Consider the following 21,683-nt stretch of genomic DNA (forward strand, 5'->3'; position numbering starts at 1 on the left):
TTCTGTATACAACTATATCATAGGTGCCTAACAAAGCCTAAATCTACTCTATAGTTTGAATTCAGGTCACTGCCCTTCTTAAAGATGTCTGACAGTTCCTACATGCCTACTGAATAAAGACTCAAGTTCTTAACATGGCATATAAGGCCCTTCTCAAGATGCTACAGCTTATCTTCCAATTTCATTTCCAGGAATTCCTGCCTGCCCTCCCCTCTACTTTCCATTCATATTACCCTGAACACCTCTGCACAGGTCATTCTGATGCTTCCACACTTTTGCTTATACTTTTCCCACTTTCTGGAATATCATTCCTCTGCTTGTTTTCTTGGAAAACTTTTTCCAAACCACTCTTAGCTCCAGTTCAGGCAGACTTAATAGCTCTCTCTTCTAGGTCAACACAGAACTTTACTCTGTTACAGCACAAATCTTGCTGTATTACAGTTATTTATTTTTAATAATGACTTGCTGGCTAGACAGTGAGCTTCAGGAAGGTACATATTATACACACTCATTTTTAGATGCCTACCACAGTGCCTGGCATCTAGTAGTAGTCAAGTGTTTATCTAATTGGATTAAAACAGAAGTTAATTCTGTTTCAACTACTCTTACCAAGACTCAGGCAGAAGGCAGGTAAGGGGAGAATGGTTCATTCTACAAAATGTAAAAATGAAAATGTATAGGTTTATACATCTTTGCTTAACCCTAGGAAGAATTTGGCTTCCTTCCCAGCCCACTGCCTCTTTTTTAAAGTGCCACTTAGAGAGCTTCTACTAGCTCTTGTAAGTAGATAAACTCTTCTGATTTACTCCCTAACTCCAATCTATCCTTAGTAAGAGAAATAAGAGCATGAGGAAAAAATATAAAATGAGCTAGAAATATTTTATGAGTAACGATCAACTATGAACTTTAAAAGGTAAAGTCAATGGCAGAAGTTCAGAAAGCCTTGCCTTGAATCCCAGTCCTGTGACTTTCTGACTTTGTGCAAACTGCTTATCATGCTTTGGTTTTTTCATCTGTGCAATGGTAATGATGATAATATTTACTTTACCCCTAGGTTACTGTGAGGATTAAGAGTTTATACACATGAAATATTTAGAACAAAGCATGGCATACAGTAAGCAGTTACTAAGTGTTAGCTATTATTATTATTATCTTAAACAGTGATTGTTTAATTAATAACCAAGAGTTATAATATGTTCCTAGATTTTAAGAAAGGGGCCTCAAGACAGAATGTGAGCTCTAAGACTTTTGAATATTAATATAGAGTAGCCTGACAAATAGCATATCCTAAAGGACTTTACAGTTCAGACTTAGTACTAGGTTCTAATTATGACTTTTTTATTCAATTGCTGTACTGTGGAAAATTACTTATAATTTTATTTCTCCATTTTCACATTTATAAAGTACATTGATCTACACTGAAATGATGGTATGCATTAATTAACAAATGATTATCAAGGACTTTGAAAATATAAAACACTAAAGTGACAAATTAGTTTATAAGTACCTGATGTAATTCATTAACAATATAGCATATAACATTAATTCCTGTAATGCCTTCCAACTGCAGTTCTTAACTCCTAAATTCTTCCTAATTTTCTCAAAGGGTGTTATAAAATTAACTATGGAGTTAAAAAAAAGTAAACTTCAGAATCTATGTAGCTTTGGGTTAAAAAACTGTCAGATTTAAATGTGGATGCCATAAAATTGAAAAGTGATGTAATTCTAAAATCATTATCATCTTTTGCTAAAATAAATGCGCTTGTTGCAAATTTAAAATACTAACATATGTATTTTAAAATCTGATTTTATAAATGTTATATAATGATATTGATAAAAATTCCAGTTTAAAAGCCACAAAGATGATTCTCAAAATTATTTTGTTATAGCCTATAATTTTGATAAATGAATAGGTTATGACTTAGCCATAATGTGAAAGTACAGCCAAATCTTGATTATCTTTAGTCTGTGGAGATATGGATGGCTTGGATAGTTAAAATCCATATATCATTCCAAAACCTCATCCATTAGCCTTTTCTCCCACCAAATCTTCACCACAGTTAGCTTAGCTAATTTGCATTTCAGCTACCTTTCTTTCTTACTTGCACAGTGAAATGGTAAAATGTACGAATAAAAATTTGACAATAAAGAAAACATTGGAAGGAAGGGCTAATCTACATACAAGATAACCGGTCTCGGAATAATCAAGAGTTGGCTGCACAGCATTATGTTTACCTTAAGGATTAAAATAGCCTCATTCTCCTTCATATATTTCAATAAAATCGAACAGGAGTTCCTATGCCTTAACATTCCTAGTCAGAGTTTCTCTGAGTACCTGAAAGAACCCTGGTGGTACAGGACCTACTGGCATGCCATCTCCTGGGGGAATGTTTCCTAGCACTGGACTGGGAGCTGCTGCAGCACTCTGCAAAGAATAAAGGAGAAACAAACCTATATCATTACAGAGCAGGCACAGAACAGAAGACTGATGATAACAGGCTGTAGGGAGGGAAGCTTTTCATTCCTGGGAACAAATATTTCCCCCACTCCAGAGGTAAACTAAGATGTAGCAGTTAGTTTAGGATATGACTAAGTTATTTGGTTTAAACAGGTCTCTTTAAACTTTTTGAAATCACAGAACTTTAATAAGATAGTATATATGAGTAAAATATAAAAGGCAAATAAAATGATAAAGTGATAGAAGTTTAAGTAAATGCTTTATTTTAAGGCACAGGCTTCTGAAATGGCAACATCAACAACAAATAGATAAATATTTAAGTAACAAGTTTGAAAATGGTGGTTGTAGGAGCTGGAAAAAAGAACTCTGTTTAGATTATGCTTTTCTCTGTCATAAATAAGTATAATTACTTCTCTGTCTATAGGTGGCAACACGCACATTATTCACTTTCTGATATATTATAATTGGTAGCCAAAATATAATTGATAGCAAAAAACAGGGTGGTGAGGATGAAAAAGTAATTAGGAGATTGAATAAGAGAAAGGAATTAGATTTGGAGAGATTAGTCTCAGATAAACAGATTATGAAAAAATCAGATTGAAAAATTCAAAGTCTACTTTACTTGCAAATTATTTCATGGAATCCTAGGGCTTCATGAAATAGGAATATGAAAAACTTTGGGATAGGCTCTTTGTAATCAAGTCAAGGTTTTAGATTTAACTCTTACATAGAGCAGTAATACATACAACTATTTTACAACCATGGATTTCATCCCTCAATCTCGTTAGACACATTACAAATACTAAGAACAGCCAAGAAGGGAGCAGAAATATGCTGAAGACAGATCAGTATGAATTCAACAGTTCTGTTATGAAAAGAACTCAAAACAAATCCTGGATCTAGTGTATTTGTTGTACTTTTCTCACTTGTAGATCAGTTTATTCATTCATGAATTAATATTCCATTAGAAGATGTAATATCTCAGTATATTTGTAGCATATATTTCCCAACATATAAATTGATAAAAATACTAAAACATATTTATTCTATAGTACTGGAAGTTATTATCACTGAAAGCCAATGATTTTAGTATTTCCTGAAGAAACCTAGATTTAAATGTGGTTATCTAAAATGTTGGTTACCTATGAATGCCAACATTCTAAACTTCTGATAAAGCATAGAAGTATAAAAGAAGAAATAATATTTCTTAGATATTAAGATGAAACATCAATCTACCATCCCATTTGAAGCAAAAACATGCAATTTCATTCAGTGTACATTAATTGAATACCTACCATTTGTCAGATAGTTCTATTTTGCGTTATAATATCAACACTCACGTTTTTAAAAAATGAAAGGCAAATTGTTTTTCATTTTAATTAAACTTGCATAAAATTTTAATACACAATGTTAGAGTAAGAGAAAAACTTACCACCAAACATTTATCTTCTTTTAGTTTAAATATATATGGTTACAGGCAGATCTAGGAAGAAAGATTTGATCTACATCCTTTGACAGTCAATTATTTTAATGGGGAAGTTGCTCTTAGTACTGAAAGCTAGACATAGGATGTCACTATTGTTCTAATTAATTGCAGAATAGAAACTTGTTTTTGCAATAAAAAAGACTTACATAAAAAGAGAGACAAGTTTGTAAAACACACTCACCTATGCTTTTATAGAAATGTATGCTACAATGTTGCGCAGGTTTACAAAAACAAAACAGAATTCAGTGAATTGCTGCACCTCCTTAGTGTTGTTCAAAGATGCTATTTCTCCTGCAATTCTTGTTGCCTGGCAAGTATATTAAAAAAGCTTTTGCCTACCTAAAGGGAAAAAAATGTTCGTTTGTATCTAAACTAAAGTTTAACAAGTAAAGGTGTTGGCTCATCATTGGCTCCTTTATTTTTTCTCTTTTTGGGGGGACTACATTGTTTAAAGGTATATAATACACTAGCTTTTTTCCTTCTAAGTTCTTCATTGTGTATGTTTCCTAAGGATTTTTTTTTCAGCTGTTATTTAAAAGTGAAACAAAATAAATGATACAGATGAAGATTTAAGCAAGTTAAATCTTTGAGATGCCTTCTAATTTTCATTTTATGACTTCAAAATTATTTAATAAATTCAATATATCAAAATCAAAATATATCTTGCCAAGGATTCTTTTACAAGCTCTACAACACAGCAGTTAACACAACAGAAAAAAAAATCCTTGCCCTTTTGAAGTTAGCGTTCTAGTGAGGGGGGGAAAGAAAGCCCAATAAGTGCTATGGAGAAAAAGAAAGAGCAGGAAATAGAGTTCCCAGTAAAGTGGGTAGGAATTATAATTTTAAATAGAATAGTCAGGAAGGAATGAATCAACCAAACAAATGAATGGATCAGGTTATGGTGACTGATCTAAATATGTTTCTTACTCTGTTGTTGAGATTGCCTTCTACATTTCAAAGATGTCTCACATTTTTATAGTTTGCACCTATTCCCTCACAGTGGCACAAGAATTTTATAGAAATTTTTTCTTGCATAATAATCATACTTTGGCCATAACAATACAGGTGTCTTGAAAATAAAGAGTTTTGTAGCTACATAATTTCTAGTATAGAGCACGATGCTTTAGTTTTCTGGTGTAATAGCAATTTCTAGGCTTGGCCTAAGGACACAAATTGAAGTGAACAGAATACTAGTAATTAACCAATTTATTTACCCAATACAAAGCACTGGTATAGAGCACTGCAGTCCAAACTTCACTTTGTGGATCACATTTTTGAGCTAAAGTATCCATCCATTCTTCTGCGATTTACTGACAAGGGATAATTCCCTCCTTTATTGTACTGTGTGGACTGAAGCTTAGAGTACCATTTGGTACACCATGTTGATCAGTAACAAATACTAGTCTGATAATAAACACTGAAGAGCTACACTAAATGATACTCTAAGTTTTGTAAAAGAGTATATTTCTCAAACTGCCTAACTTGCTCATTTATATACGGTAGCAATAATAAATAATACATGCTTTGAAACTGTAAGCTAAATAAGAATCAAGTTTTGGGGATTAGAGCTTAATGTAGACGGGAGAAGTACCACATTTCTTGGGTTTCATTGCTGGAATTTCTGAGACTTGTCTCAAGTTTACTTCCAACTCATGAGACAAATTTATCTCATGACTTGAGGATCCACAGAAAGTTGTTGTTGTCTCTAACTCATAAAGTATGTATAATATTATTCTGGGGGTTTGTGACTGAATTAAAAAAGGAGAGCAAATAATTTAATTATACTAAGAACTACTACAAAGCATTAGTTTCGCTGGATTTGTGTGAATTCCCATTAGAATACCATGGAAAATCCTTTATATATAATATATCCACAATTATTTAGGGTTGACTTTTTATATTCTCTCTCTTGTAAAAAAGAAAGACATATAAATAATATGGCTGTAAAATACTTCTTCTAACTAAACTGAATACATAAGACTTTGGAGCAATGTAAAAATATTAATTATCATTAAAAGTATTTTTCCTTTTTACTAGTTTATTTTGTATGCTTTTAACATATACTTTCACATATGTATTTTCTAACTGCTCTTAAATCATTTACTTTGTCATGTGACTTGAATTTCAAGGTTTTTTGGAAGTGAAAACTTTACTTTTAATTTTTAAAATATTTTCCCAAATCACTAATATAATTTTTACCTGCTTTTTATAAATACAATATATTAAATTTGGTGTTTTCAAATGAACTAAATTATGGAACAATTATTTGCTTTTCCAGGGATATATTAAAATGAACTTTAAAGAGTCACCACGAAATCTTTCTTCATGTTGCTATATATTTATCTTTAAGTCTCCTCTCTTGGACTTTCTGTTTTTATATCTTTCTACCTATAAGAAGGCACAAGTCAATCTGTGCCCCTTCCTCTCTGTGTTATTTATTTTCCCTTGTATATATGTCCAGCACCATTTCCCATTTTGCCCCTTCTCTTAAATGCTATTATATAATTGAATTTTAATAATAATTTTTAGTCTCTAATTCCCTATTTCTGAATTTAAAGAACAGGGATGTATAATGTTATTTTATATTTTCCCTTCTTAAATAAAAATCTGAAATAAAAGCTAGAAGAGTTCTTATTTTGACCTTAGTTATTATCACTAGTGGCCTCTGGTAGAAAAAGAAAGTTGTATATACTTCTGTAAGGAGGTTTCAAAACAATAGGCATAAAATAAAATTTTGCTTAAAAATAAAATTAAGATGCAACTGATTATAACGTAATTAGCATTTATCAAGATTCTACACATTAAATAACTAACAGTTGTAGTTACTAAGGATGGTACAGAACCAGCTGCCTAACTATACACTGGGGAATCAAGATATAAAGTCTACATTTGGTGGAAAAGGAAAAAATACTTTAAGCGTATGTAAAATTGTGAAGGTAATAACAGAGGAACTAAAATAGTGATATACTTATTAGAAATTGGAAGGAGGATTAAAGGTAAGAGTAGGTAGGAAGAGACCAGGCAGAGAATTATTTGTCTTTACTATTAACACACTTATACTATTTTTAAGTCAGATATAAGTATTGTTTGAGAAACATTTAAAATGGTCATACAGTAGACTCCCTTATCTGTGGAGACAGATTCCAAGACCTCTAATGGATGCCTGAACTGCGATAGTACTGAACTCTATATATATTATGTTTCTTCCTATACATACATAACTATGATAAAGTTTAATTTATAAATTAGGCACAGTAAGAGATTAACAACAATAACTAATAATAAAATAGAACGATTATAACAATATACTGTGATAAAAGTTATGTGAATGTGGTCTCTCTCCTTAATCAACTTCCTCACCTCTGCCAGAAATGCGGCAGCAGCTTCTTCAGCAGCCTTTCTAGTAATTTTTATATTTTCTGATCTACACCTATTCCTGCATCTGTGTAACCATCCCTTACTAGCAGTAAATGGCTTGGTGTCACTTGTTTCAGAGGATCTCTTGTTGAAGTCTTTGTAGAGGCTCGATATGCTTTCTGGCCCAACACAATGCTGTCAATCAGAACACATTTTCTGTTCATGTCTCCCACCCACAAATTTTATGCCTTTCCTACCTTAACTAGTGCTTATCATGCACTGTGGGCATGACTTTTGCAGTCTGAGGCGTGAAAACTAGCACAGATTTCTTTTTCCTTTGTCACAATTTCATGGATAGAAGACTCCTTCTTACCATAGATCTTAGCAACCTCAGCATACGATTGCTTTTATTTCCTTATTAAGTTGAGAACTTTCACCTTTTCACTTAAAGGAAGCCCTTTTCAGCTTCTCTTTGCCATATCTAAATTGCCTGCATCACTACTGTTGCACTTTGGGGCCATTGTTAAGTAAAAGAAGGGTGACTTGAACACAAGCACTGTGATACCACTACACTGTATCTGATAACCCAGACGGCTGCTAAGTGACTAATGGGTGGGTCAAGCTGGACAAAGGGATGATTCATGTCCCAGGCAGAATATAGCAGGACATGGTGAGACTTCATCATGCTACTCAGAACGGTCCACATTTTAAAACTTATGAAGTGTTTATTTCTGGAATCTTCCATTTAATTTTTTTCAGAACTTGGTTGACTGTGAGTAACTAAAACTGCAGAAATCAAAACCGCGGTTAATCAGGGCCCTGTAGTAGGTTTCCTGTCTTCACAATTTTAATGCAGAGCACAGTTAAATATTTTAGCTGTTGGTTGAAGACATGTTCTTTATCATATTAAGAAATATTTCTATGCCTAGTATTTTAAAAACAATTTTCAAAGATCAGGAATAATAAGAGACTTTGCCTTTTCATATTTGATGGGTATTATTTGGTTTTCTTTTGGCAAAGACACTTTGCCTTTTCATATTTGATTGGTATCATTTGGTTTTTCTTTTGGGATATAAGTAATTATATATTGATAGTTTTTTTAAACTATCATTGTATTTATGAGATAAGTCATGCTTGATCATCATGGATGATCCTTTTAATAGGCTAATGAATTATATTAGCTAATATTTTATTTAGGATCTTTACATCTATATTCTAAATAAGACAGGTTTAGAAAATTCCTTGCTGGATTACATTCAAATTTAAGCATTAGGATTATTCTACCTTCTCAAAAATGGACTGGATTGCAAACTCTTTTATAATGCTCTCAAGAAATTTACATAATATGGTGTTTATCTACTTTGTAAAGTTAAAAAATATGCAGTGGGTAAAACTGCCTGAATACAAAGGCAATTTTGGAAGTAATTATGGCCACTATTCTTTTTATATTTTCTACTTCTATTTACTTCAATTCTGTTCACTTATATTTTTCCCAGAAAACTTCATTTCATTGAGATTTTTAGTTTTATTCATATACACACCACTTTCACATGCTTAAAAAGGTCCTCTGTAACAGCTGTGAGAGACTGCCAGTAGACCACAAACATCTGTTTCCCTCTTCTTCTATGGTAATAGAACTGTAGCCAGGGACCTGGCAGCCCAGCTACACTACATTGCTCAGTCTCCCTTGCTCTCACCAAGAATTAGGCTCTTACTAATGTGAGCAGAAGAGGTATGCACCACTTCTAGACTGCCTCCTACTTTTTAACTGGAGATCTAATTTCTGTCATGCCTACAAAACCAATGTCCTGAACAATGGCAGAGCACCCACTAGCCTTAGTCTCTGGATGACTTTGTGGAGCACAGCCTTCCCACCTGCCCTGGACTGCCTTACTGAACTGCTGGCACTAGACAGATGATGACTTGTTTTCTCTTTCCTAAATTGAATTAGTGTTCTCATCATTATCTTTGCCAGGAATTGTTCTATTAGTTCACTTTCTTTTTCTGTTTAATTAATATGTTTTCTTCTTTAAAAAATTATCTCTATTTTCCTTTTTTGTAAAAAAGGTTTCATTTATTTTCAAAATTCTTAATAGATTAGTAACTAATTTATTTTCTTTTTTTAAATATAAAGAATACAAAACTGTAAATTTCGCTCTGAATTTACCTTTGATTGCATTTGCAAGGTTTGATGGTGGTGTTCATGATTTTTTTCCTAAATCATCCAATAAGTATAATTTCGATTTCCCAAAGAGTTACTGGATACAACTGGAAACCAAAATTATACTGATTAGATGATTTAGGAAAAAACGAGAACACCAATATCAAACCTTGTAGATTTAACCAAAGATATACTTTAATCTACAAATGGTTGGAGGTTTTATTTTCCTTTTTAATTTCTAGCTTTCCCAATTGTGTCCAGGTAAGACATACTATACAACTTCTGTATTTAGGAATTTGTTGAATAATTTTTTGTGGTCTAATCAATGACCAATTTTCATAATTTCCCAGGGATATTTAATAAAATATCCATGTTCCTGCTCTACATTTTTATCCATTTGCCTAATATCTTTATATCATCTCTAATTTTTGTCCCCTTGCTCTTTCAAATATATATAATACCTTATTATTGTTGTTTGTCCATTTCTCCTTTCTTTTTCATGTTTAATAATCACTGCCTTGAATCTATTTTGCCCAAAATTGACATTGCAAACTCAGCTTTTTTGTGTGTTCATATATCAAATCATCTCCCGTCCATTTATTTGTAAACTTTATGCTGTATTTTATCTACCTGTTTCACTTGTTAGCAGGAAAGCACTCTAATATGCATCTAATGAGATGTCCTTTAAAATTAGAAAAAAGAAACTTTTCTTTATCTTAAGCTTTAAAGGTACCAACGTTAAGACAAACAATATCGTTTATGTTTCTTTATGAAAAATGAAGTTAGCTTTCTCTTCCTATTCTACATCTCCCTCTTCCATTTCCTAACCCTTATTATAAACATCTGGAGTTTTAGGCATAAACTTTTTGTTTTCATCATCTCTGCTTTCAGTAATAATTTTTGACCTCTACATTCAGTTTTATAATTATACTTTCAGTATCAAAAACAACTCCAATTTTGTCTAGTTTTTTTTCCCTATCAGTTTAAAACAATAACATAACCGTGCTACTCGTGAGTTTTAATTTTTATATATTTCTTAGTTGGCTAGATGACGTATGAATATCATTTTCCAAATCCTTATATGTGCAAATGTCTTTTTTTGACTCTCATCAAAACTGTAGACACCACCATTGTCTGGTATTTAGTGTTGCAGAGAAGTCTGATGCCATCCTGATTTTTGTTCCTTGGGGTGTAATCCGTTTTTCTCTTCTAAAAATTTGAAGAATGTTTTCTTGATATTTATAATTCCCAAATGTTTCCATTCCATTTCTAGGTACTGATCTCTAAATTTCTTGCCTAGAGTGAGGTGAACCTTTTCAATGATCATACGTAGGTTACTTTTTTCTAATGCTAGAAAGTTGGGGGGAAATCTTTTCAGTTAATAGATGTAAAGGAAAGATCTGGCAAACCTTAAAGGGTCATTCTTTGCAAATGTTTTTAGCAACTAAGTAAATAGTTATGATATTATTGATAACTCGGGAAATATGCTTAGGAATCTTGACAGGACAGGATTTTAATAGGTTATTAGTGGCATGGGAACCTGGTTGGTACACTGTAGAAAGCACATTTCATGTATATATCATGTGCTATAAAAAAATTAATAAATTTTAACTAAGTAATCCTTCTGTTCAGACACTATCCAAATATAAATTCTGAACTATGAGAAAAACAGTATGCATAAAATATGTTCACTGTCATATAGTTATAGTAAGAAATATTAGAGGTAACCCCCAAATTCAGCAATAATATATATTTCTATAAATTGTAGCACATATAAGACATATATGTGTCTAAACATGATAGAACATGTTTCAACTATTAAAAGTCGTAGTTACAAGTGGAATTATTTGGGAAACATAGGAGTTTATTTATGATATAGTGCTATGTAAAACATGCCACATATAGAATTGGGTGTATGATTATAATTACAGAAATAGTCAAAAATAATCTACCAAAGATGGTGGGTGGATACATAAAATTAACTGTTAGAATGATATAACTGATTGATTTTTTAATAAAACATTCACACACTTTCTAAAGTTTCATATTTCTAATAAAAATAAAAATTATTATAGATTAAAAATACACACTGCCAGTTTTGTCAACAGCTATAAAACAAGACCAAATGCTAACCTAAGACAAACCTAATCCCTAAAATTTAAGGTTAAATAAAATGCAAGTATTTCTAACTTAAAAAAAGAACTCTTATTTCAATAAGACATGAAACATTTTAATTTTCAGACCATGAAGAACCAGTTTTTCTGTTTTGGAAAGTTAGATCCTAGAAGTAATCTAAAAATCATTTTCATTATTCCTGGGCATTTGTTAGCATTGTCTTCACAAGTTCATTTTTAGTGCCACATGCTTCTACCCTAGCCCACTCCACTCAGTCACCCTCTTAGAGTCCAGAGAACCAGCATCACTGACTATTGTGTACTTTTTAGGCTTGTTTTAGAAATATTTTATATGTGCTTTCACAAAAACAATTATCCAGAGTATAGTATTCAACCCTTTAGGCTTCCAAAAGAGGGACAGATCCAGAAAGAGCATTAAAAACAAAATTAAAAGTAGCCCCTGAGCGCCTAGAAACATAAAGTGTAAAAGAGTTGATCTAAATATTACAGCTTGATGTTTGCCATGCAGAAGGAAAAGAGTGCTTTGACTGGCTGGTAATTTCTACAAAATGTTAACTTTTTCATATGAAAGCCAAGAAGCGTGGGAAATATGACAGGCAACAGAAGCGAAGCAGCTACGGGTGCTAAAAAATGTTTTAAGTGCAAGAGAAATGCAAAAAGACCCTGATAAACACAGTGATTATTTCATTCCTAAAGAATACTTTAGCAGGCAGCCTTTGATTTAGTTGTTAATTTTCAAAACAGCAGCCATGTTTCATGGTTCAGAAATCAGGTTCCCTGAATTCTCTATTCAGCTTTAATCAGAAAAGGTAGATTATAAGAAAAAGGGCTAACAAATTGGTAGATTTAGTTAGGTGAGGGGTATTTGGTGTTCATTGTACTATTTTTAAACTCTCCTATAGGTTTGAAAATTTTCAAAATAACATGTAGAAAAAAATATAATTGAAATAAGCTAATGAAATTAGGCTCCAATCTTCAGTAATGTAGAGAAAAATTCAGCTTAAACAAGTGGTAAGACTGTACTTCCCAAGATGAATTTAGGGACTCTGCACTACCACATGAACTCTTCTCCACCTCTGTATTTTCAATAAATTAAATTTAAAAAGAAAAAAGAAAGAAAGAAAGAAAAAGGGCTGACATAAAGAATTTGCTTTGGGACAATTAAGTTCTAGGTGATATCTTCACTTCTGTACATGCATCCCAAATATTAGGTACCTACTATGTACCTGGGGCTGTTCTAAGATGCACAGATTCATTCTGATCACAAAGAATTTTGAACCTAGTGCAATTACTCCTCAAAATTATGAGTTACTAAGGAAACTCATATAAATAGCATATAAAATTTTCTGTTTAAAAATGAAACAAAATGGGGATATTTAAGACACCATTTTTAGCATTCATATAAGTTCAGTGCTCAAGAAGCACTTACTGTCTTCATACGAATTTCAGAGGTTGGGCAAATTGTTATTACAGCATTAAGCCTGCGTTATGGCCACATAGTCAAACTATAGGCCTATCTGTGAGCTTTTCCATTAAACACCCTCTCCCCCCACCCAATCCACAAACTAACATTTTAGTCAAACATTTAATAAAATAACCTTAAACAGTATTTCATAATACCATAGTTTAAAGGAAAAACAAGGAAAAGTTGTTAGAAATACTAATGTTGTTACCCTCTTTCACAAGTTTTTAACAGTTATAGATTCTGGTCATTGCCCTACTTTTTCCTTTTTGACCTCAAAGATGGAAGACTTTGTCTCTTTTCTACACGATTGATTCAGTATAAAAATCCCTAAGCTTCTAGTTGTTTGGGGTCTAGGTATTTTAACTATTCTTATTGGTAAGAGAAACTGGATAATCAGAGTCATCCCTTGGCAAAAAATTGTTTTCCTCTGTGGTAGCCAGAATAGCCCCCCAAAGATATCCATGCCCTAATCCCTGGAGCCTGTGAACGTGGTGGTCTCTAGAATCTGAGAGCAGCCTCTGGCTGACTCCTACAACCACAAGGAACTGAATTCTACCAGCAACCTACATAAGTCTGAAAGTGGATTCTTCTCAGAGCCTCCTAGTAAGAACCCAGCAGGCCCAGACCTTGATTTCAGCCTGGTGAGACCTAGAGGAGAGAAAACAGCTTAGTCAACCCAGACTTCTGACCTACAGAACTGTGAGATAATAAACTTTTAAGCTGCTAAATTTGTGGCAGTTTGTTAAGTTAGCAATAGAAAACTAATACACCCCTCTCCCAAAATTACTATTTCATTTTGAAGAACATTTTCCATGGGGCATCTAGAAACTAGGGAACTCTATGGGTCCTTACAGGTTACTGTACTTGCCCTGTTGCGCAGTGCTTGTTTGCAAATACTATGATTTTGATTAAATCAACTGTCCTTCTGATTAAAAATAAACAAAAGTATCTCCCAGGTTTAACAAAGCTTACTTTTGTGGTATTCTTGGTCTCACAAATCTTTTAGTGGCTGTGAATCATGCCCCTCAGTTTTTTCCCTTCCACAGTTAAGAGTAGGGAAGCATAGTGAGAAGAATGGCACACGAAGCATCTTTTCTTCAGCTATAATTGCCTGCCAGGACTCTAACTCTGCCTTCTTCTTATCCACGAAGGAATAACTCCTTAACTATTAAATGAAGGCTCCACCAATCCCATCTAGATTCCAGCCAAGCTAGCTCCTAGGATAGGGAGAATACAAAGACAACTGAAACCATAGTTTAGGATTCACCATCATGTCAACTTTGCTAATGGTCCCGGACCCAGTACACTGATCCAAAGAAACTAGGATCCAGCTTCAATCCTTGTACCAGAAAAAGGTCCATTTCTTACTTCCATTTGCTGGACTTTCAGCCCCAGTTCCCACCTAATTAGCATCTCATTGCCTTAGAGACAAGAGGAAAACATTCTATTGAGTTCTTTCCTCACATTAATTCTGAGGGAGTACGTTCTGCCACTGGACTTCCATTTCCACAGTCGAGTCATCAGTATTTGCAGTTGGATTCCCTTGACACCAACAGTTCATCTGTCTAGATCTCTACTCGTTATTTCTTGCCATGCCCCCTCCCCTACCCCCATGCATAGCTTTTTGCACCTGCAGAATATTCCCATTACTCATTCTCTAGTATCCTAATGATGACCACTTGCACATACCTCTGCCTGTTACCTACTATCAGTCTCTAAGATCTCCAAGGCACATCTACTAACCGGTCTTGACTTCCTCTCAATGGTCTGCTGTACACCCTCTCTCAATTGTTTCCTCTGTCATCTTACAATGGCTTTGTCTTAGAATCCAAGTCACGCTTATTCTGATTGCATGACCAAAGAAACTCTATTTAAGAAGTTCTTTTTTAAAACTTTGTCATAGAACAAATTACAGTCACGGAAGTATAGCTCTGTATCAATAGCAAGAATCATTGTAATTTTTGTTTGTGTATTTAATTTTTCCAGGGAGAAGATAACCATTATATACTCATCTTTTAAAAAGTCACATCCCTTATGAGTCAGTTAAAAAGTTTACGCAAAAAGGCACACCTTCTCTGAAATATCTTTTTCTCTTTTGTAATTTACAGCTTCTATAGGAAGAAATTTAAAGTCAGTAATTCTGAGTTTTTTCCTTTAACAGCATTATTAGCATGGACCTGAAACAATATATACCTAATACAACAAATTTCTAAATGTTCTTAAATTTTACCTAGAATGAATAGTTCAAATACGCTTAAGGAGAAATTTTAATAGGTGTAAAAAAAGGAAATTTAAATGATTTCACTACATCACAATATTTTAGAATGATTTCCTTACAAAGATTAATTTTTAAAGCTTCAACATTTATCTCATATCCTCAAAAGTTGTTACTATGAATAAAAAGAGAACTTGAAAGTAACTTGAACAGAAATATTGTTTAGTTTTAAAAGGTGTTACTGTTTTCTTGAAAGTGGCATAACAGGTGGATTATAAAAGTCACAAAATAAAAATAATAATAAGATAATAAATGAAAATATTTGTTTATATTGCCTCCAAACTAGAAACAGGGGCTAAGCCACTGAACCAGTTTTCTAAATCTTTATTAATATAAAGTATAACTTGGCTTAATTCTGCCACTGGGTTTGGAGGTATTTGAGGTCACAGGCAAAACAAAACAAAACATTATTGTATGTTAGCACGTATAAACATAAGATTAAGGAATACCTGCAAAGGGTGCTTTTATATCTGTGTAATGTTTTGGTAGGGAGATAATCTAAAAAATGCCTATCAAAGATTCTAAAAATAGTACCTATAAAGATACAGTTAATTAGACTAAAAAATGAGAAATTCAGCAAATAACTGGTACTCTCTACTAAAACAGGGAAACAAAGGTAAAGAAAATCATGCTAAAGATTTGCTTTAATTTAAAAAGTAAATCTCATGGGACAGTGGTTAAGATACATTTGGCCAAACTTGATCTACCATTTTTTTCTAACCTTCAACTGCAATGCTCTACAGTAATCACTGATGTTCACTGATATAAAATATGTAAGATATTTAGTTATCAGAAATGGATGGTTAAGTACAGTTTCAACATAAAGAGCTAGTGTGACTTCTTTTTAAAATAAATATACAAAATCTTACATTACAAAGTGGTAGTAGGCTCTAGAGTATGCCAACACTCCTCAAAACATCTGGAATTCCTTTTAGGGAACTATCTGCCTTCAGACACTGTACCACATTCTTTTGGATATTCTCAAGATAAGAAATTTTTATCCTTAAACAAAATAAAATTTGCTTTTTGGAAGCAGGCAAAATTCATTTGGTATAGTGTTTTGTCAATAGTGCTTAATAAGGATAAAAAAAATTTGAATTAAAAATTTTTAATAAGACAGCCTTTCCACATAAAATGGCTTTGAATTCAACTGCAAAAATTTAAAGTGTTTAAAGTGATGACATGATTGAGACATTTTAGGTTTATTTATATTTTTTAAATCAATTTTTTGACCTCATAATTTTCACTCATTAGTGCATTTTTTATCCAACAAATATTTGTGCCCACTACATGTCTGATACTACACCAAGTAGACCTTATTCTTGTTCCTAGGAGCTTATGATCTTAGAGGGGGAAACAGACAATTACACACATATTTATTTACCAGAGTGATAAATACTAGAAAAAGAAAGGAGGAGATGTACTTTAGAGGATTATAGAACATTTCCTAGAAGTAAAATTTAAGCAGAGAGCTGAAGAAAGTGTTGGTGATCAAGGAGCAAAAAAGAGAACGAAGTGAGAGAGTGGCATGGACTTATATATACTACCAAATGTAAAATACATAGCTAGTGGGAAGCAGCCGCATAGCACAGGGAGATCAGCTCGGTGCTTTGTGACCACCTAGAGGGGTGGGATAGGGAGGGTGGGAGAGAGATGCAAGAGGGAGGGGATATGGGGATATATGTCTATGTATAGCTGATTCACTTTGTATAAAGCAGAAACTAACACACCATTGTAAAGCAATTATACTCCAATAAAGATGTTAAAAAAAAAGTGAGGCAGCAGAATTAAATTATTACAAACTAAAAGAATTAAAAAGTAAAGACCTTAGGGTGGGCAGGATAGTGACAGAGTATAAGAAATATTAAGGAAGGTCAGTGTGGCTGAATCAGTGATTCCAATGTGTGGTATGAGAGAAGAATTTAACTTTATCATAGGACCAATACAAAGTCAACAAAGTGTTTTGAGAAAGAAGCACATGATCATCAGATCTATTGTTTTAAATAGGTAATTCTGATAGCTCCGTTGAGAAAATGAAATAGAGGGGGCAAGAGAAGATTCCTTCTGAAGTAGCATAGTGATATGTTAAGGTGTTTGGGCAGCAGTGGAGGAGAAATGTGAATGGATTCAAAATATGTTTTAAAGTAAAAAACTGCCAGGATTGATGAAGGCCAACAAAACGGGAGTAAGGAAGAAGGACATGTCATGGATGACCCAGATTTCTGGCATAAGCATTGCTAGGATGCAATGAGATAGGTAGCATTGGATGTGCATCAGGTTTGGAGGGAAGAGTGCAAGAAGGGGAGGGGAGAAGCATCAGTTCAATTTAGAACGTGTAAGACATTCAGCAAGAACATTTATTTACTAACAACTGGGCCCTTAGGGAGTACTTCCAAAAAGGAAAATCCACACCCCCTAACTACTTTAACAATCTTATTGACCTTGAATTTTAAACCCACTTCTTTTCATTTAAGTCCTTCTTTTCCATTTTTCTTACATCACAGAGAAAACAACTGACCACTACCTTAGGCATGTACTTATAGCAATATATACTTTCATTAGCAAATGATGAATAAGAATTTATGGTTTCTGTAACTCTTGCATAAATTCTCTTGTAGTACCAACCATATTACATTGAGATTTTCTCTGTTCAGTCTGAAAATACTTAGCCCTAAAGGGTCAGACCTGTTTTCCTCTTTTGTATACTCAGCGCCGAGCTGTGCCTGGAGTGTGGTCAGTAAAAAAATGGCTGAACTGAATCCATGCTATTATGATGACATGCTTTGTTCTGGGTAAAGTAAGTGTCATGTCATTTACAGAATTAATAAATATCTTAAATCTAAACTAGCCCATGTTCTTTTATGTCAAGCAAGCATATCAAGTTCCTGGAAGACAAGTTGACAGAAGTCAATGTAGCTGGTACTTGCTTTGCTATTTTCTAAATAGGCTTGGACAGTTTTAAAGGACACTGAAGTGAAACAAATTATACAATCTTCATGTTAGCATTCACTGTAGGTGATGAACATGAATCAATGGTGCTATTACATGGGAAATGTCAACTTATTTTTAGCATCATTTCATCTGAATAGTAATTTGACTACTGTAAGATGACCACATAATTCATTTTCAAGATCAAGTTCTAATATATGGTTGCCAATCACATATCACCATTAAGTTAACTTCATTTTAAACACCATTTTGAAAATGGATCCATAAAATAACCATTTATTTCATTGTGAAATCACTATTGGTGATTACTCAACTAGATAAGACTAGATGTTTTGTCTAAAAATAAAAAGCATCAGTAGATAAAAAGAGGGTCTTAAGAATAAAAGGAATGATTTACAAGCAAGTTATAATGATACTTAATGCATCTAGCAGTATATTTTTAAAATACATATAGCAAAACAGACAGGATTACAAAATTACAAATCCATCATCACAGTGAGAGATTAAGAGACTTCTCAGAAACTGATATATTTAAACAAACTAAAACTTAGATTTGACCATAATTAACAAGCTTGATTTAATGGACACTTATAAGACTGAGCACCCACAGATAGAAAATATATATATATTTCCAAACACTCTTAGAATATTCATAAAAAATTGATCATAAACTAGGCCACAAAGAGGCATAAAAAAGCCAAGAATATATATGATATGGATTATATTCTTTGAACACAATGCAATAAAATTTGAAATAAAACTTATTATTTAAAACTGTATACTTTTAGAAACTGAAAATACATACTTCTAAATATATAAAATCACAATGGAAAATTGTTTAGATTTGAACTACAAAAGCCCTCCATATCAAAACTTGTAAGGTATAGTTAAAGCAGTACTTAGAGAAAGTTCATAGCTTAAATATATATATTAGGTGATGGGAAAGGGTATAGAAACATTAGATGTTTTAGATTTATCACTGCATAGTAATAAATATAGGGAACTTATTTTTGCTCCATTTGAAATTTACAAACATATTTATTATGTTTCTATTTTAGACTTGGTACTTGAAAGATGTAGTTGAGTAAAGTGGAATGTAAGATTCTATTCTTAAGCTTATTGTAGAAAAGAAAAAGTAAGAAATAATTATTTAATAGTGTAAGGTAATGCATATAAGCAAGTATAATATGTAATGGTAAAAACATAGCTATGGGGTAAAACCAACTATATTGTGTGCATTCTAACCCCCAAAACTGCATTGAAGTGGAAAGTAAAGAGAGATATAAGGAAACAAACACCATTCAGGTTGGGGAAGAAGTTTTCATAAACTGTATTGTATTTCATTGCCTTGGCAAAAATATTACATATTCTTTATATGTTTGTGAGAAACATGGGTATTCATGCCTAAGTTGAGGCACCACCACCTATCCCCCACACACTAACTCCCTGATGCAGCTCCAATAAGGTGATCCCCAGAGAAGTCTCAGTCCTTTTTGCAATATCCAGGAGACCAGTGCCTCACCAAAGGCACAGGTAATTCAGAACACAGCTTATTATAAGTGCTATAGGAACTCACATTAAGAGGAAAACAACAAACCATTGGGATTAACTTCACGGAAGATAATCATGGTTAAGCTGAATCTTGAAGGAAAGTTAATTGATAGAAAGGAATAAAAGTAAATAAATAAAAATTCAGCCCAGAATAAGAACATGGAAAAATGCACAAAGGAAGCAATGACCTACAGAGAAACTATAGAAAATAGGAAATTAGTCCCTCCCTGGTAATCAGGGGAAAAAGGAGTTGTATATATGAGCTAGGACCAGTTGCTGGGAATTCTGGGAAATATATCAAGAATGCTGGGAAATATATCAAGATATATTTGATTTAATGAGTAACAGAGAGTTATTATATGTCTCAAAGATATGAAGCAACTCAGTAACATGATGATAGTGATATTTCTTTGGCAGTAAAAAGAGGAAAGAAGAATGAGTTAAAACTGAAAGCAGAGACACCAGTATTTAAAATAATCCAGGTTTTGGGACTTCCCTGGTGGTGCAGTGATTAAGAATCTGCCTGCTAATGCAGGGGACATGGTTTTGAGCCCTGGTCTGGGAAAATGCCACATGCTGCGGAGCAACTAAGCCCGTGTGCCACAACTACTGAGCCTGCGCTCTAGAACCCGCGAGCCACAACTACTGAAGCCCGAGCACCTAGAGCCCATGCTCCACAACAAGAGAAGCCCCCGCTCGCCGCAACTAGAGAAAGCCTGAGCACAGCAACGAAGACCCAACACAGACAATAAATAAATAAATAAATAAATAAATAAATTTATAAAATAAATAAATAAATAAAATTATCCAGGTTTTCAGTTGGAAAAGTGGATGGCAGAAATGGTGATACAAAGGAATGAACACAGTTAGAAGAGAAGGCAGGAGAGAAACAATCAATTCAGGTTTCAGACAATATAGTACTGTGGTTAAAAAAACAAAACAGAAGAACATGGATCCTGTGTGACACTGGTCAGTTACTGAAACTCTCAGAGCAATGGTTCCTACTTCAGAAAATGTGCATAATAATAGTACCTATCATATAGAGTTGTTGGAGGAATAATGAGTTAATTCATATAAAGCAGTTAAAATGATACCTGGCACAAAGTAAGGGATCAGTAAATATTAGCTATTGTTTCTCTCATTATTTATTTCTAGTTTGAGTTGATATACAAATAGAGGTGTTTGAGAGTCCAGTGGGAAAACACACACTGAAACATGGATGAAAGAACAAAGCTGGTTAAACATCTTTGGTATTTTTCCCATCCTCATTCCGTTGCCATTGTCAAAATTAAGTCTTCCCTCATCTTTTATAAAAGACTGTTACAATAGCCCCGTTTCTCTCCTGTTCCTTTCCCTCAGGTCCACATTTAAGGCTGCCAATAATTACCTTTTTATAAGCACAGATGTGCTCCTATCAATTCTTCATATGAAAACCTTAAAAAAAAAAAAAAAAGGTACCTCATGTCCTATAGGAGAAAGCCGATTACTTGGCATAGTGTAATGTATAAGTTACTATAATCATTTGAGTGTTTTTCTCTCATTTGAGTCAATAAAGTTCTCAGTTAAAGGAGCTTTGCCTTATCAATCACTAAATCTCCTGTGCCTAGGTGCACAGAAAGTGTTAAAGATATGTTCACTAAAAGCTACATAAATATATATAATGGTAATTTTATGGTGCTAAGCAAATATTGGCAAATATAGGCTCTCAAAAAAGAATTTTGAGGGAATAAACCAGAAAGGTTTAGAAGGCAAGAGAGGAGACAATTTCAAGTGGAATATTAAAAATGTTGAATGACACATTGATCAAAAGTTTTAGGAAAGGAAAAGATACTGACTTTCACTTCAA

General features: G+C 33.3%; 1 protein-coding gene across 5 annotated transcripts in view; it reads right to left on the reverse strand.

Moving 5' to 3' along the window:
* SSBP2 (single stranded DNA binding protein 2) overlaps positions 1–21,683 on the reverse strand; it is a 296,079-nt gene that overhangs the window by 87,747 nt on the left and 186,649 nt on the right. For 3 of the 5 annotated variants that reach the window (XM_061187964.1, XM_061187966.1, XM_061187963.1), the window contains exon 5: positions 2,336–2,425. The exons of the other annotated variants lie outside the window; for them this stretch is intronic. In XM_061187964.1, coding sequence (XP_061043947.1) covers positions 2,336–2,425 — 90 coding nt within the window. The remainder of the gene's footprint in view (positions 1–2,335; positions 2,426–21,683) is intronic. 5 annotated transcript variants of the gene reach the window in all.

Source organism: Eubalaena glacialis, chromosome 4 (assembly GCF_028564815.1).
Source record: "Eubalaena glacialis isolate mEubGla1 chromosome 4, mEubGla1.1.hap2.+ XY, whole genome shotgun sequence".
Lineage (NCBI taxonomy): Eukaryota > Metazoa > Chordata > Mammalia > Artiodactyla > Balaenidae > Eubalaena > Eubalaena glacialis.